The sequence below is a fragment of the Tinamus guttatus genome, unplaced genomic scaffold (assembly GCF_059628265.1).
Source record: "Tinamus guttatus ecotype Peru unplaced genomic scaffold, ASM5962826v1 Tinamus_guttatus_pri_ptg000330l, whole genome shotgun sequence".
Classification (NCBI taxonomy): Eukaryota; Metazoa; Chordata; class Aves; order Tinamiformes; family Tinamidae; genus Tinamus; species Tinamus guttatus.
Genome location: NW_028288864.1, coordinates 1008603 through 1024712, shown reverse-complemented (window position 1 = coordinate 1024712; position 16110 = coordinate 1008603). Strand labels below are relative to the sequence as shown.

Below are 16110 nucleotides of genomic sequence, written 5' to 3'. Positions count from 1 at the left end.
ATTAAACACATGTAGCCCTGAAAAAAAATAAACAAACTTTTTACCATAAGGATTTTGACATAGACTCATCCTCCTTTGTAGCTCAGGTTACAAACTTCACGTCCAGACTGTGTATTATCATATACAAGCTAGTCACATACTTCATCTAGCCAAATACTTAATAAGCCGGCCACAAGTTGAGGATTGCAAAAAGAAGAGCGGTTTTATTTAGTTTTCAAGAGGTGCCACTAAACATGGAAAATAAGTTGGGTTTTCATGTTTTGCAATGCACATGCTCATAAAAGATTAAGTTTAAATTACATGCAAGAGACTAAATTTCTTCACACTTTACAAAACAGGTCTAAAGCAAATAAAATGATTGTACATGACATTTACATTAGAAAGAGTATGCTAACAGTTGTAGCTTCCATAAGCACGTCCACATTCATCCCCTTAGCCAAAAGCTGCCCCACAATTAGGGCATCTTCGCTGTCTCAGTGCAAGACAGAACAGAATCCCAATTGGAAAGAATACAATGGCACACAAAACACCAAGACAGGTGAAGGTGTCCTCCAACACGCCAACCCTGCAAAAAGGGAAAACAGACTGAGTCAAGAGTATCCACATTTCACCCAAAGTCACATATTGAGCTTGTAGTAGCTAACATGACACTGTCATAGGCTTCAGAAAGCAGGATGAAGTTCAAAGTTTTCCTCTTAAAAGGCTCTTATTTTTACATCATGCAGCAGAAGGCTTTGAATTTCCCTGTTTAAAGGAGGAAAAAAAAAAAAAAAGTATACTATATCTAAAGACATAGGTCAGACTAACTGCCTCGTTCCAGACTGTTTTCCTGTCACTGGAGTCCTGGGCAGGTCCTTAGAACAGAACATAGCTCTTCCAAAGCTAAACAGATGCATTTAACTACAACCCTTGGGTAATTCAGGTACAATGAAAGCAAGATACGGGTCGAGCACTATATATCCAGTGGGAACTAGCCTAAGCCACATGCATTTTCAAAGGTTTAATAGGAAAGTCTGTGCTACTGCAGCTTTCTGGTGCACATGGTGTTACAAGATGTCCTTGAAGAATCTAAAACTCAGGGCTCTTTTCACATATTCCTGCATCCCTCTAACTTATTACACAGAAGTAAAATTACAACTTTTGCCCTGAGTGTTTAAGCAAGTATCAAGCATTACAACTTGATCTCCTTCTTGGGCTCAAGCTTTTTCTTATAGGTAAACTTTTTTAGAAATAAACATTTGTGTGAGTAAAGTGACACCAGTTCTGCTTTTGAAATTATCTCCTGAATCCGCTGGAATGACACAGTGCCAAAGACTTAACTGAACAATGGCACACTGATTACTGCAAGTCAACCAAACAACTCCATTTCTCAGCTGTTTAGGTCTGTCACAACAGGCAGCAGTCACATTTGTATCATATGTTCTACCTTGTTTCTATAATATCCTGGTGTGAATCCTCTGTTTGTTCACTCTCAAGTCCCCCACAGGATAACTGTGGACAGGAGCTGTTCCAGAGGAAAAAATATATATATACTAGTCCCTCTGTTTGATGTGATGATTAGGTTGGCCTTTCTAAGCTTTTTTTTTTCCTAAGGGAAAGATCTGAATAGGCAGAGAGTTGTGTAACATTGGGTAAGGGCTTCTGAAGAAAAATCTAGCGCATGTCTTAACTAAGCAAGTTAAAACTAGGTAGTTCTGCATCTGTAGTATAAATTGGAGTTTCATCGCTGGGCTTGCCCCAGAAGAAAGCTAACAGTTTTTTGGTTGGTTTCCACAGAGGTCCACTGGTGGAAAATGAGCTCAAATAACAGCTGCAGGTGAATTAAAATACAGAAGAGAATATTTAGTTGTTTGTTTCCTTAAATTCTTTGGTCCCTGTAATGCAGTTCTAATGCAAATTGTAAAATACTGCTCGTTCCTATAAGCAATACAACTCTATCAAAGTTAAGTACTTTTAAGTAATCAGCTGACAAATGAGGATGTTTTCGCAATATCTGGCTTTTTGGTTCTGTGAAAAGAATCAAGAATTTCTATTTAAGCCATGTGATCTTCTAACTGCCTATCTGGCAGTAAGTCAAGTGACAGAAGAAAAACATTTAAAAGCAGAAGTAATGCTACAGTTGCTTCATTTGAAATAGCAAAGTTACATAAGCAAGCAGTCTTGATAAAAGTGATGTACATTTCTTTAGCACAAAGCCTATCTGCTGTGGAAGTGCATTTGAGAAATGATAGCAATGGTTCAGGTGGGGCAAGCGATGAATTTTCACCCAGTCCTAACTTATTACTAGCACGACCTATGTCTAATATGAGTCAACATGCACCTCCAGTATAAAGAGGCACTCCAAAGCAAGTCCTTCTGTTATGGATGCTATTTAGCAACTTTTGGCTTCTTATCCCAGTCTAAGATGATTTAAATCTCATTATCAACCCAATGGAAAGCAAGATCCTAGCAAAGCTTTCTGGATATATAGCCAGCTTCCTTAGGCCTGTTTAGCACTCGAGCCATTTAGTAGTCCAGCTGCTCCCAAAAACATGACTTGCATTTCTTGTCCTATTGCATCAAGATTGCCAGACACAGAAGTCCCAAGCAGGGCACTAGAGTTCCCCACAAAAGCTTCCTTTCCTCTCCCATTTGGCACAAATACAGAGGTCAGTCTAGTATGAGAATGGTTTGGAGCTGTCTCATCCAAAGCACAGCCACTGCTGATGGGTATCAGCTGCCCGCTGACTGCAGCATCCATTGGTTCCTAAAATCCCTTGGTTCAAAAGGGAAATACATTTTCCTAGCTTTTTATACAAGTCTTTTAAAAATATTTTTGTACAAGAAAAGAATAAACTTGTTTGGTAACAGCTGGCCAAACCAAGAGACACTTTTCATTAATGCAGCCTACTTCATTGAGCTTCAGAATGTCTTCTGCAGCAGGGAGCACAGAGAATCCTGCCAGCTTGAGAACAGGAGAGTGACAGCAAATCTGGTCATCTGATGAAATCCAACCCAATTACAAGCCTCAGAAGTAGTTCAGGAACACTTGACCTAATTTCTGATTAAAGCTGGTAAGAACACAGTTTAATTTTAGCAGAAGCCATAGATTCTAAGCGAGCTGGGCCTGTTTAGCCTGGAGAAGAGAAGACTGAGAGGAGATCTGATCAATGTGTATAAGTACCTGAGAGAATGTAGGGAGGATGGGGCCAAACTCTTCTTGGTGGTGGCCAGTGGCAGCACAAGGGGTAATGGGTACACACAAGAAGTTCCACCTCCATGTGGATGCTCTGGGTGTCCCTGCTGGAGCAAGGGGGTTGGACTAGATGATCTCTAGAGGTCCCTTCCAACCTCAACCATTCTGTGATTCTGTGCGATTCTGTGATTCTTGTTGACCATGACACAAGATATTTCACAGAACTACTCAGGCTGGACAAGACAGGAGATCACCTAGTCCAACCTCTTACTGAAAAGACTAACAGTTCAGGCCAGGTTGCTTAGGGTTTTGTTCTGTCAAATCTTGTAAAGCTGCAGTGATAAGAATGACAGAGCCTCTCTGGACAACTGGCTCCAATGCCTCATTATTCTCACTGTGCAAAATACTATCTTTCTATCCTTTAGGTGCTTTCTGCTTTCAATATACTGCCACTATCTCTCATTTTCCTGCCACATACACCTCAGTAAGGAGTCTAGCTCCATTCTCTCGTTTTATGCTCCCAGGCTGCTGTCAACACCCCCAGGCCCCCTCTTGCTGTAGAATTGTCCTCTCACACCTTGGGGGGGCCAATGGGTCACACATTTGCTCTAGCGATTAGAAATTGTTGGCTCCTGTCTCAGAGACCTGCCGCAGACTGTTCCGAGACATCTAAAGATGAAATTACATAAGCATGGCATAAAAAGCAAGCATCATTTGGCAGTTTTGGGAGTTTCTATTGTAGCTTTTAGCCTCAGAGTACTCTCAGACTAGAGAGACTACTAGAGTGAATTGAACAAAACTGGCAACTGCTACAAGAAACACAGCCAAACAGGCATGATGCAAACATCAAGGTACAGGATGCACAAGGATCCGCCTCTCCTAGCGCATTCAGGTGATCCTGAGCCAATAAAAAAGCAACACATCCTGCAAAATCCATGCTGCCAGCCAAAAGGGTTGTTCCAGCCTGTTACCTGAAAATGCTAAACACATTGGCAATATCCAGTTGCCAGCATGTTCTCTCCTATGTTCAGAGATCTTTCTTAGAGGGCAAGAAACAATATAATTAACATGCATAAGCCAAGGTGCACTAGTTATCTAGAGCTTAATACTATAGCAGGATATGAGAGACTCAAAAATTCCAGCTATAGATTTACAACTAAATGGTACTTTCAGTATCAACATTTGGCTGTGGAAAGTACCAATTAGGTACGTACAAGAATATACTGGCTATTCACACTCAGACATCCTAAGTCACCAGAAGATATCAGAGATGCAGCACTGCTGTCATAAGCTGTTTAACAAGTTTACTTCTAGCAGCTAGAAAAATTCAGACATCCATCACTTAAAATAACCCATAGTGTTTCCCATTTCTACTTCCAGAACTGATGTCCTTTTAGAGCAGTATTAGAACCTGCTATGAATGTAGATCAGCTCCAGCTCAGTCCCTACTGAGGGACCACCCTACAACACATCGTTTCAGCACAGCATGTCATATGGCAAAGGACCCACACAACAGCAGAAAAATTTCTGGAGGGAATTTTAATTTCAGAACCTGGCTACTTTCCAAAGTGCTCAATCTGAATAGCCTCCAAAATGAAGACAGACAGAAAAGTCTGCATATTCAGACCTAAGAAATTTGAGCAGCTACACTAAATACTCATAATTCAGAGTTTAGCAAAACACTTGAATAAGATGCATCCTCAGTAAAAGCCAACACAGAGTTAGTGTGACCTTGAAATACAGGCTTCAACGAGCACGGTGCCAATGCCAACGAGTTGTTGTTTCCCTACAGGGCAGTCACAGACAACCTATTGCACAAGTGAACAGAATGAAGGAAGGTGCAGAATTCAGACCATTCCCCTCCTATAATTGCTTGAAACATTACATCTTGATTAAACTTAAGAGCCACTTGCCTTCCTCTGAAACATCACTGGAAACTAAAGGGCTTTTCAAAGTGTCCTTGATATTCTGTTTATCCAGTCTAATGTTAAGTTTAAGCTTTCAAAATCAGTCCCTTCCTTTTGATAAACTTATTTTGCTTCTGTTTACATAGGTATGGCAATAGCTGTTGACTTAACATTTAGTAAAGGTATTATCAGACTACAGCTAGCCCCAGCAATAGTTTTCTACTTCCATACCCCAGTGCAAGAATACATTAAAGTAGTTAAAAGAAGTAGAATGATGTTCAAGTCACCACACGAATCCTCATCTCAGAACAAGAGTGTCCTGAGCTAATTTTGTTTTGGTCTGTGCTGCCTGTTGTGGCTACTCCTGCCAGCTGAGCAGTGTCACTCCTCTGCTCCCTGCATGTTAGGCACTGGCACTGCCAGAGCTGCATCTTCCCATCAATCTAAAAGCACTTTCATCTCACATTACTACTGCAAAGTATTCTTAAACACTAATATCTCTGTGTTCAGAAACATGCTAACTCAAAGCAGTGATAAATCACGGAAAAAAAATGTTCAGTTGTCACGACAAACTTTACTAATTCTTGCCACAATGAACTGCTGACTTACAGAACGTATGTACTTGAGGCATAAAATTACATTTTTATCTCTAGTATTTCTTCTGTAAGTTTTAACATTGACCATAAACACACTCGGCAGCAAGAGCACAACTTCAGACTTCTTGGAAATGAGACCACTGCTCGTCTTCATAAAGCAGTTTGCTAGATCCTTGGAGGTCAGATTGAGGCAGCCTCACATCCATCCAATGGATACCTCTGCTAGTGCTTCTTGGCGGGCTGATGAACAAAGCCTCGAGTGCCCTCGAGCAGTCCTTTCCCTTCTGCTGGCTTAATGACAAGTATTTCCATTGGATTCTTGAGGGTTGGTTGGAGACACTTTGTGTCTCCCTCACCTGGCACTCAAAACACTTCTGCCTCTCCTGCAGAAGAGCTAACCAGCTGCACCCAGCCATGCCCTTCGCCAGCAGGCACGGGGGAGGCAGCCCACTGCTGCTAGGCAGAAATTCACATCAGCATCACCCTCCACCACCTCAGCAAGCAGGACATGCGGAAGTTAAAGGGTCTGGAGGTGCTCAGCTTGTTTAATACCTTCTCTTTAGTCTCTGCCTTGTGCTCTCCTGGCCTAGACCCCATATCAGGCAATGAGCCTGGCGTCCACTTCCCTCCCCCAGAGAGGGTCCAGCACCTACTACCCAAAGCCAAAATGCTTCTATTAGACTGACTTTAAAACAAGAGTGAGGAAGCTCCATAGTAACACTTGTTTCCAGATATTTTCTCCCTAACTCTCCTAACTGAGCACATTATCATGCATGCTCAATTATTATTATTGTTATTATGGGAGTTTTGCAGTACAGCTTAAGTCTAACAGGAAAACTTTGTCAAAGCGACCTCTTTGTTTTACAGGCTCTTTGCCTAGGATATAGCTGGACATTAAAACTGTAAATGACATGGTAATTGGCTCTCAAAAATAGACTATAATTAAAGAATTGAACAGTAAACAAGGCTCTCATGCCTTTGACTTCATTCGCTAGGGAAAAGATATGCTACTCAAAGAGCTACCTTCTAGGAAGTATATAAAAGGCCAAAATACAGAGATGAAAAACTGTTTGGACACAGCCAGGCTGCTTACAGATCCAGTGATAACAAGAGGTCGGAATTAAAACAAAAAGAGAGAGCCTGGGTGTAGAAGTTGAATTTGATAACTTGTAATTTGTGGAAATGCACAAAATGCTTAGCACTCAGTCCAAATAAAAATCAGTGGTAACAACTTGGGAACTCCAGCTTTCTTCTCAACCCCCTTCTCTGGGAACACACATACACAGTGGGGCTAAGATACAATCTAGCAGTTTCTAAGTAACTAAAGATTTAGGCTGCTTTCAGTACTAGAGCTCCCTCAAAGAAAAGCAGAGCCCCTTTCCCAAGCAGTTCAATTACACCCAAAAGACCTTACTTCAGAAAATGCACACATTTAAGTATGCCATGCACAGCATGCCAAGGGTCTTGTACTTCTTGTCTTGTTTCACTAGCACACTAATACAGTCTCTCCCATTCACACACAGTGAGCATTGACTTTGTATAGGCTTTAAACTCTTGCTTTATTTTCAGGTCTTCCCCTTGACTTTTATTAATTTCATATTCAGACCCTGGCCCAAAAATCTACCTTTGTGACTCTCAGCAAGCTGGTGTGATAAGAAAATAAGCAGCCTACCTTTGATCTGGCCTTGCGAACAGATACACTAATTAAATGTTAAAGAGAGATCAGTTGGGGTACTTGTGTCAGCCCTGAGCAGCTGCAAGCCCCAGCACAGACAGCTGCTGCCTAACCCATTACAACCAACCCTCTTAATCAGCTTGCAAGGGACAAGTGTACTAGTAAGCAGAAGTCCCTTCACCTCTAAACAGGGTTATTTGGAAAGTATTCCTTATGCCAAACTCAGCCCTTCACCAGTGCAGAAAAATCACCATCCGTATTCAACATCAAAATGAGGGAGGAGAATCACAGAGTGACAGCACAAGCCCAGGACACACTCCAGGGGCAGCAACAGGGAGGGCCAGAGACCACAAACCAAAGGCCAAGGCACATGTGACACTCACATGGGAAGCGTAACTGAGCCATGACTATGTGACCTCCCTGGTAACGTACCTATTATTTCAGGGTCAGTCCCCATAACTAATCTATAGCAGTGGGCTTACTACAGCATTAGCTACACATGCATTTTTGGGGCTTGTTGGCTTATGTCACCACCTAATTTTAGATGAAACACTACCTGATCACTCCCTTTTGAGACAATTACTAAACTTAGAAGGAGGAAAAAAAACTACTCTTCTTTAAAATGAGAATATGAACATTTTAGCTTTTACATCCTACATGAGCTATGGAGTGATTAGAGAGGCCACATTCAAACTGCAGATTCATTAATGTAACCAAACATAAATTTTGTTCTACAGTATAAACCACATAAAAGCTGATTATAACTGCACCACTCCCCATCTAAAAATAAAGAGGAAAGGTTTATTTATATTGCAAGCAGTGTCTTAGATTTAAGCTACACTGCAGTTGCCAACTCTGCAAAGTACAGTCAATTATTACCTTTGACAAGCATTTAAAAATCAAATTACTCTCCAGATAAACTTTTTCTTGAAAATAAGTCTTAAAACATTAGCAACTTAAGTTAAATACTCAGGATCAAAGGGCCAACTGTCAGATTTAAATATAAATCATCAGGACAATTTAACAGGAGCATTTTTAGACTTAACACTACCTCTTGTTGCTTATCTGTATTTTTCATCCCTTACAAATAAAGGGGTCATCACAGGTAATCAAAGATGGCATTTTATTTGTGAGACAAGCTCTGCAAAACCTGAAAACTATTCTCCCCTTAGAGGGAGTCTCCAACTGCCTTCTAAAAAGGCACTCCTTACTGATCAAGCAAGACTAGTGGGATTTTTCAATCCAGTATCTCATCTCACCTGCCACCAACCTTAGAGTTTTAACCTCAGCAGTCAGAGCAGTAACAAGCAGGGGCCTTTGAAACTGCATAGTGAATCTTTAATTTTGAACATGGAAACAAACCTAACAGCCTCCTTAAGTCGGTCCTAGCTAACGCAACAACGGCTTGATTGCTGCTGCAGCCACCGCTAGGTTAAGCATGCTTACATCTTTAGCTGTAAATAAAATAGGAAGAGAACTGACAGTTACACATGCACAGAAAGGGATGCTTAGAGGTTTAGTTTCCACAAAGAGAAGTGGCAGCTCCTCTAGCCTGAAAGCACCTTGAATGGTTGCTGATCCGCATTTACAGACAGGGGCCTGCACTTACACACAGCCATTAGCCTGCTCTCCTCAGAGGCTGCACAAACACGTAAACACTTATTCCAAAACGTCACTTTCCAGCAACAGGTACCACAGTATTTGCAGACCTACCTGAACTTCCTTAATTTTTAGCCTCTACTTCCTACCAAAAGGGCAAGTTGCAGAGCCAGAGGAATTATGGTGATGGGAAGAGCCATGTTTCTTGGAATGCTGCAAACCACTGGCCTTCTCTGAGGAAGTGAAGCAGAGCAGCACCACTGCACGAATCCCCATTCTGAGAACACGCTAACTGCAGAGACAAGCTTTACAGCTTCACACCAGAGTAATTTATGCACCATGGATACCTATCCATGTACTGCTACTGGCGTGAGACCTGGTGCTGTCCCCCCTCGCCATCGATGTGTACAGAGTCAAGGCAGGATTACTTCTGGTTACTGTTTCACCCAACAGACAAGACTGGTTCCCCTCCTCTCCTCCAAACTCCAACAAAGAAATCCTAACTATCGGATTACAGTCACCAAGAAAAACAGCATATTCAGGAAAGCATGCTATCAGCTTGGGCCCCCTTACAGCTGGAAATTTGGGACTACCTTATCATTTTGACAGGGATCAATTAGGGAATACATTGCTGCTATATCTTGTTAATTGCATGAAGTCTGGTTTATTAGAGAAAAAAATATATATATGTTTGGGTTATTGCCCTCAAATCAGTTCAGGCCAGTAAGACTAAACTCGCTCTGTTGTTCTCACTTGAGGCCCACACATCCCCCCTTCTGGGCTTAGGTAACAGGCCTTCCTCCGAAGCAGCCGCACGTCTATGCTCTGAGGCTGGCAGAAAGAGAGTATCCCAGTCAGTAACTCCAAAAGGCAGCCTCGTGGCAGCTGCTCAAGTCTGCTGCATCAAGTCTTTCTTCTCTGCAATCACATGCGTAAGTCATTACCAAATTTCATGCCCTAACTGCTCCAGCCACCAAATTACAGCAGAGCAAGGCCGAACGCCCCAGTGTGTCTGCGCAGCATACGCTTACTAAAGCTCTGCACTACGCGAGGAGGAAGTTGCTTTGATTCCCATCACAGGCTGATCTTGTTTTCGTGACTAAGACCAGTGCCAGGAGCTACTGCACTATTATGGCTATTCTTCTTCATAGCACTCTCGAAATGGAAATTCAAAGGCAGCTTTACTCACGAGATTCAAAAGGACCTCTGAGCACATCTGCCTGCTATTAGAAACAGAATATCCACAGTTCTCTAATATCCTCGGGACACTGGATGTGTTCTCCAAACTGCTATCTCTTTTTTGACTCCTTGTATTTTTAACCAATAGATATTATGACAATATATTTTCAATATCTACACAAAATAACAATATTTCTAAGCAACTATATTTGTTGTAGCTGCAATAAACCTACATCCTGAATGAGCCTCTATCAATTTTGGCTTAGTGTTTGCACTTGAAGTAATTGAACTAAAATCAAAAAATTCAAATTTTGAAGGAGCTCATCTAATTGCAATTTTCCCAGAGTCTGTTTTCTCAGAAAAGATGCACTTAATTGAGGAAAAAAAACAACATAAATCAAAACCTTTACTTTGTTAAAAAATAATAAATAAATGCAGTTTTAAACACTACTTTTCTCACCTTCCAGCTCTGGCATGGGATTCAATATTACTATAACTTGAAATCCACTGCAATAATTCTCAAGAGAAAGTCTGATATAGTGGCTTATGTCTCTTCTCTCACTCTTTCTGCCAAATCAAATACTTGCCAAACAGGAGTAGGGCCCATCACAGGCTCTACCCCAGATTTTGGGAGAACCAGCTTTTACAAAGTTCAGATCAAGAGAACCCCTCCTCCCCCCAAGGGATCTTTCTTCTTTTGAGTAATAGAAAAACAAACACTTTGTTCCACTCAAACAAAGCAAGACTGAGAAAAAGAAAATGAAAGTGCCCACATGGGCAGTAGCCACCCTGCATTCTCCAAGCAGGAGAAATAATGACATGGTTGGATCTCTAAAGCTAGTATCTGTAAAGACACAAGTTGTTCCTGCAAACAGGAAAGAGTTTAAAAGCATAACTTGCTCCATCATCAGATGTAAGCTACAAGCAATAAAGTTAACTGACAACATTCTGCATCTCACCTCAGCTCTCTATGCGGCAGGATTGGGTGGGGAAAGGAGTGACATTAAGTTGAGAGAACAGGACTGCAACTACCACAGATTAATACAAATAAAGAGCAAACACACAGCAAGAACTAGAGCCTGTAATTGGAAAGCAGTGCTGACCAGCAATGAGTGAGGAGGCTCTGACTAATGAAAATTTTAAGCAAGAGCTATGGCCTGCAAGACAGGGCAGTCACCTCTCAGGCACAGCAGTACTACAGTAACGAAGCTGCAAGCAACACACAGCGACCAGGTCCATGCAATGCTGATAATACCATACTTCTACAGGTGCTACTTTTACCGAGAATATGAACATTTTACAACTGTATACCACCATTTTTGCCCAAAAATCCACTTAGCTATAGCTAACCTATTAATCCCATGATCATTTGTGACAGCGCAATACAAGACTTCTACCTAAACAAGAGACAAAGCACATTACTCCTTCTTGAACACCGTAAGTTTTAACTTGGAGTGATTTTGATTTGAATTAGAAACAGACACATGCCACTATTAATCATTTTGTATGTTATCGATGACCTTACATCTTCCTGTAAAGGGCTGTGTTAAGTGTGTAGTTGCATATCCCATACTCCACAGAGCAGGTTTCCAGGCCAAGGAAGTAAACCAGAACTATGCTTCTCAAGAGAAGTCCAAGAAGATGAGCTCTTTTCCAAAAGAGGCAGTCAGCATAACCCTTCAGACAAATGAAGGCTGATCCTTACAAAGGGCTACACTGGCAATGTTATGCTCCCCATCCAGCAGCCCTGTCCTTTCTAACGATCTCTCAAAGTAGCAGACTATCAGCTCCTCAGTACGTCAAGACACAAGCAATGTGAGATTTCTCTCCCAGCACTGACACCACGAGTCACACTGACTCTTCCTCTAAAAAGAATCAGCAGAACTCGTGATACAGCCTGGCATTGCGAGGAAGCCTCTTGACACACCGCTACTAGTTACAGTTACTGGCCCTTGGGATTCACCACTCGAGAGCATTTCAGAGCTGCTGAGAAGAGTCCTACAGGTTACAGTTATTGTGGTGCACCAATAAGGCTCAGAGTAACCAATAAGGCATAATAGTCCTTGCAGCTTAGCTTTTTTCGTAAAAAAAAAAAAAAAAAAAAAAAACACGAGAATCTAAATGTGGACAAGGTTTTTGCAGAGGGTGTTTTAATTTAGAAGAGTGGAAGAAGGAAGCCAAGAATTCTACTTCAGAACAAACCTAAACTGACAGGAGGCAGTGTACACAGTCCCGAGTACCTCCAGGAGTGCAAGGCTAATGTGGGACTTACTGGATAGAAAACTCTTCAAACCAGGTCACTTTTTTATAACTTACATAAGGTCTGGGCTTACTCATTCTCCCAGATAAGGCTGAAAGGATCCTAGAGTTAAATACTATACTTGCAAATGATTGTTTCAAAAGGGTCTGGGATAACTGCCAGAAAAAGAAATAAATCCTAAAAATGTCAGCAGGAGTCCTCCAGTCTTAACCTATTGCAGAAGACCATTTCCATATTAAATTTACTTTCAGATTTATGTTTCAGGGCCAGAGAGCTCCTATAAACATACTGCTTACCTTTTACTGAGTAATGCACTTTTTTCATGCCTTCTCCTTGAGCAGAAGCACAAGCATTTTAATGTAGTCACTCGAGGGGCAGGATCTACCACATCCTCTGAAGAGCTTGTGGCTACATTTCCTTGTTGTTTAAAACATATTTCCTTCAAGATCAATAGCTCTAGCTGCTATCATTTTTCAGCCTTAGCTAGTGGAATTTCAACAGGCACCTGCTTTTACATGGCAGAAGAACTTGGGAGGGCAAGTACTGACTCCAGAACAAACATCAGTTTTTGCAAAGCCAGAAGGCATGTGACACTACAACAAGCTCCATTATGCTCACCACACTAAAACCTGATATCATTTAAACTACTCTGGAGAGTGTGTTTCCCTTGCACGTTTTTAAATGGATAAGCAAAGGCATACAGAATATGACGTGCTTCCTTGCAAGATGCTGCAGGGGAGGTCCTGTGCATCTTCACAGAAAAGGCAGGATACTGCATTTGAATCAAAGCTGGGCAGACATGCAAGCATCTGAACCACAGTAGCAGTGTGCTGCTGCCCTCACCCATTTGTTAACATCCTGGATGACAAGAATTGAGAAGTGCAGCAGCACTATAGTAGACTCGCAGCATTATTGCAGAACAGAGCACCTCCTTCCCTTTTGTATAGCTCTTGGTCTTGGAGGGGGAACTTGTTCTTTTGTCGCAACTCCAACTAAAAAGCTGACTGCTCTATTCTGGTTTCTTCCCTATGTCAGATCAACACTTTGATTCAAACCTATTAATCTCCCATATCTTCTGTGGGGGAAAAAAAAAAAAAAAAGACTTGAAAAGTTTTATAATAGTGATGTTTTTAAACAACACCAACAATCACCTCACCTAGTTTTGCACAGCATGGATAATGTTAGGATGGGAAGACCTTCCCCAGGACTGCCAGATAACCAGAAGTGACTACCACAAAAAAAATGAAGTCACACTACTTGCTAAGCCTGGTCATAAACGTATCAGAAAGGACTCCTATCCTCCCCTCCTTCAAGAGCTGAGCCTTTAATTTGTGACCAAACTGCCTTTTCATTGAAAATATCAGATAGATCTTCCTTTATCATAAAATACAGGTTCATGCTTATATAGTCTACTACATTAATTGTAGTGGTGGTCAAGAGCCCATCAGAATAAGGCCATGCTGAATATACGAAAGTACTTCATTTTATTTTAGTACTTTTTCAATTAATTCAGTTCTACTATACACACACACAGAAAAACTATTGAAGAAAATCAAGTAACTACTTGCATATCTATCAAACAAATTTAAAAAAATCTATATTGAGTTTATTTCTCAACTAGAGAACAGTTTTACCTGCAGGCAGGACAGCCTCCGACTACTACTACGGAAGTGGTTGTAGCAGGCTGCTGAATAATGGTGTATGTGCTCGAATAGTTTGGCTGCGCTGGCGGTGGAGGAACAGCATATCCTAAAACAAGAAGAAACAACTGAATCAGTGTGTGCAAAGCACACAACAGTAACCTGGTTAAAAGTATGGAAACAGAACTGCTTTACTAGGAAGAAAACAAACAGAAATGTACTCTCATTGGAGCACTTTACAGAACTGTATTGGATCAGAGGTGGAACAAACTATTCAGCACTTCTAGCTGCAAAGCCACTTCATAAATCCAAGCACCTAGTAAATTTTAACCATCTAAAAGGCACACCAAGCTAATAATTAACTCAGGGTTTGTTTCAATGCCATTTGAATACCAGGGAAAAAGTTTAAACAAAGGACAACTACAAATTTCACTTCCAAAGGTTGTGTTTCAAGTATGCCCCACTCCAGTACACAAACCAGTGAAAGAGAATAAGCATTCCTCTCATTTCCAGCTGAACTTCCACACGTAAAATTTTTAACTGGAGAATCAGGCAGGAACAGTAGTTGCAAGTGGTAAGGAAACACAGGTAAGAAAGCTGTGCAGCTCAGAGTGAAGCCCTTCAGAAAACCCAGGAGGCTAAGGTATCATCTTAACTATATATTGAGGAATTTTTGTCTACCGCATTAACATTAAAAAAAAAAAAAAAAGACCTTAAAGGGCTGGTAGACATATGCAGTACAACTGTACGGTCAAGGTACACTCTGCCCAGATATCATCTAGATTGAGTTTCTGTCCAGGTTTCCTGAGTCAGTTATGCACAGAAAAACGTTAATGCTTCGCAATTTAAAGTTAAAAGCCACCAGCAACACCTGCACTATAGAAGGACCTGCTCCAGCTTACCCACAGAGTTATCCACGGCCTCAAGACTCAACCCAACGCTTGAGAAGCCAGGCAGCTCCTCAAGAGCTCCGCACAGGCGTTCCTTCCCGCTTCCTCCTTCCACGGGGATTAGCCCTAGCTCAGCTAATGCAGCACGGTGCCTGCTGACCTGCACGAGCCTCTGTGACTACTGAGGTGCACCAGGAAATCAAACATAGGCCAGGAGTGCAAAGAAGTGCGTGAAAAGGGAAAGTTGCCCCCTCCCTCCCCCCCTTTTTTTTTTTTCCCTCCTTGGGCTATTTTCCTCCCTTTTTTCCCCTTTCTTTTCCCGAGCCAAACCAATGAGGCTGCCACACTTTGGCGGCGTTTTGGGGCGGAAGGAGGCGGTTCTGGGGCAACCTCGGCACAAACGGCGCTTCAGCGCCATGGGCACCCCGGGGGCCGCACCGAGGGCGCTGGGGGGACTCTCCCAGGCGCCGGGATTTCCCCCCGAGCAGCGCTTAGAGCCTGAAAACCGAGACCACGGAGAGCGGCGCGGCCGCGGGGGGGCGGGAAGGGCCCCCCCAGCCCTCGCGCGGGGCCAACGGGCGGCGCAGGCCGCGCAGCCCGGACCCACCTGCGGCCGCCGCGGCGCCCGGGTAGGGGTAGGGCGGGGGCGGCTGGAAGCCGGGCTGCGGGGCGGGGATGGCGCCGTAGTTGCTCTGCCCGTACTCGTAGCCGGCGCCCGGGGCGGCGGGGCTGTAGGCGGGGGGTCTGTCCTGCAGCAGCGGCTTGTTGTCCATGCCGGGCGGCGGCGGCGGCGCTGCCCGCCCTCCTGCCGGAGCGGCGCGCGCCGGGAGGGCCGGGGGGAAGCGGCGCCCTCGCCTCGCCTCAGCGCCCAACTTGGCGGGCGCCGCCCCTCGGCGCCGCGCCCCGCCCCGCCCCGCCCCGCCCGGCGGCGCCCGAGCTCGGCCGCGGCGGCAGCCCGCGCACCCGGGGGGGGCGGCGCGAGCGGCGCCTGGCGAGCGGCCCCGCCCCGCCCCGCCCCGCCGCGCAGCGCGCGCGGCCCCCACGGAGCGGCCGGTCACAAGACGGCGCCGCACGTGACGCGCCTGTCCCCCCCGCGCCGCTCCGCCTTAAAGGGGCCGCGCGCGCTGCCCGCGTCCTGTGGTGCGGTGCGTTGGTGTGCGGCGTTGTGGGCTCTGCTGTCATGGTGTGG

The 16110-nt window shown here is 43.6% G+C and overlaps 1 protein-coding gene across 1 annotated transcript; it reads right to left on the bottom strand.

Moving 5' to 3' along the window:
* Positions 1 to 176: 176 nt before the first annotated feature.
* On the bottom strand, positions 177 to 15829 carry BRI3 (brain protein I3). Its single transcript, XM_088529432.1, has 3 exons — positions 15529 to 15829; positions 14026 to 14140; positions 177 to 565 (listed from the first exon to the last, which is right to left on the bottom strand). The coding sequence occupies exons 1-3, from the start codon at positions 15692 to 15694 to the stop codon at positions 433 to 435; spliced, it is 414 nt and encodes a 137-aa protein (XP_088385558.1). The 5' UTR covers positions 15695 to 15829; the 3' UTR covers positions 177 to 432.
* Positions 15830 to 16110: the final 281 nt, after the last annotated feature.

Bases quoted from the DNA above. Each gene is read 5' to 3' on its own strand.
- BRI3 (XM_088529432.1), bottom strand. From the start codon at position 15,694: ATGGACAACAAGCCGCTGCTGCAGGACAGACCCCCCGCCTACAGCCCC. The intron at 14,141-15,528 runs GTGGGTCCGGGC...TTCTTGTTTTAG, and splicing joins GGGCGCCGCGGCGGCCGCAG to GATATGCTGTTCCTCCACCG. The intron at 566-14,025 runs GTAAAACTGTTC...CCCTTTTTGCAG, and splicing joins GGAGGCTGTCCTGCCTGCAG to GGTTGGCGTGTTGGAGGACA.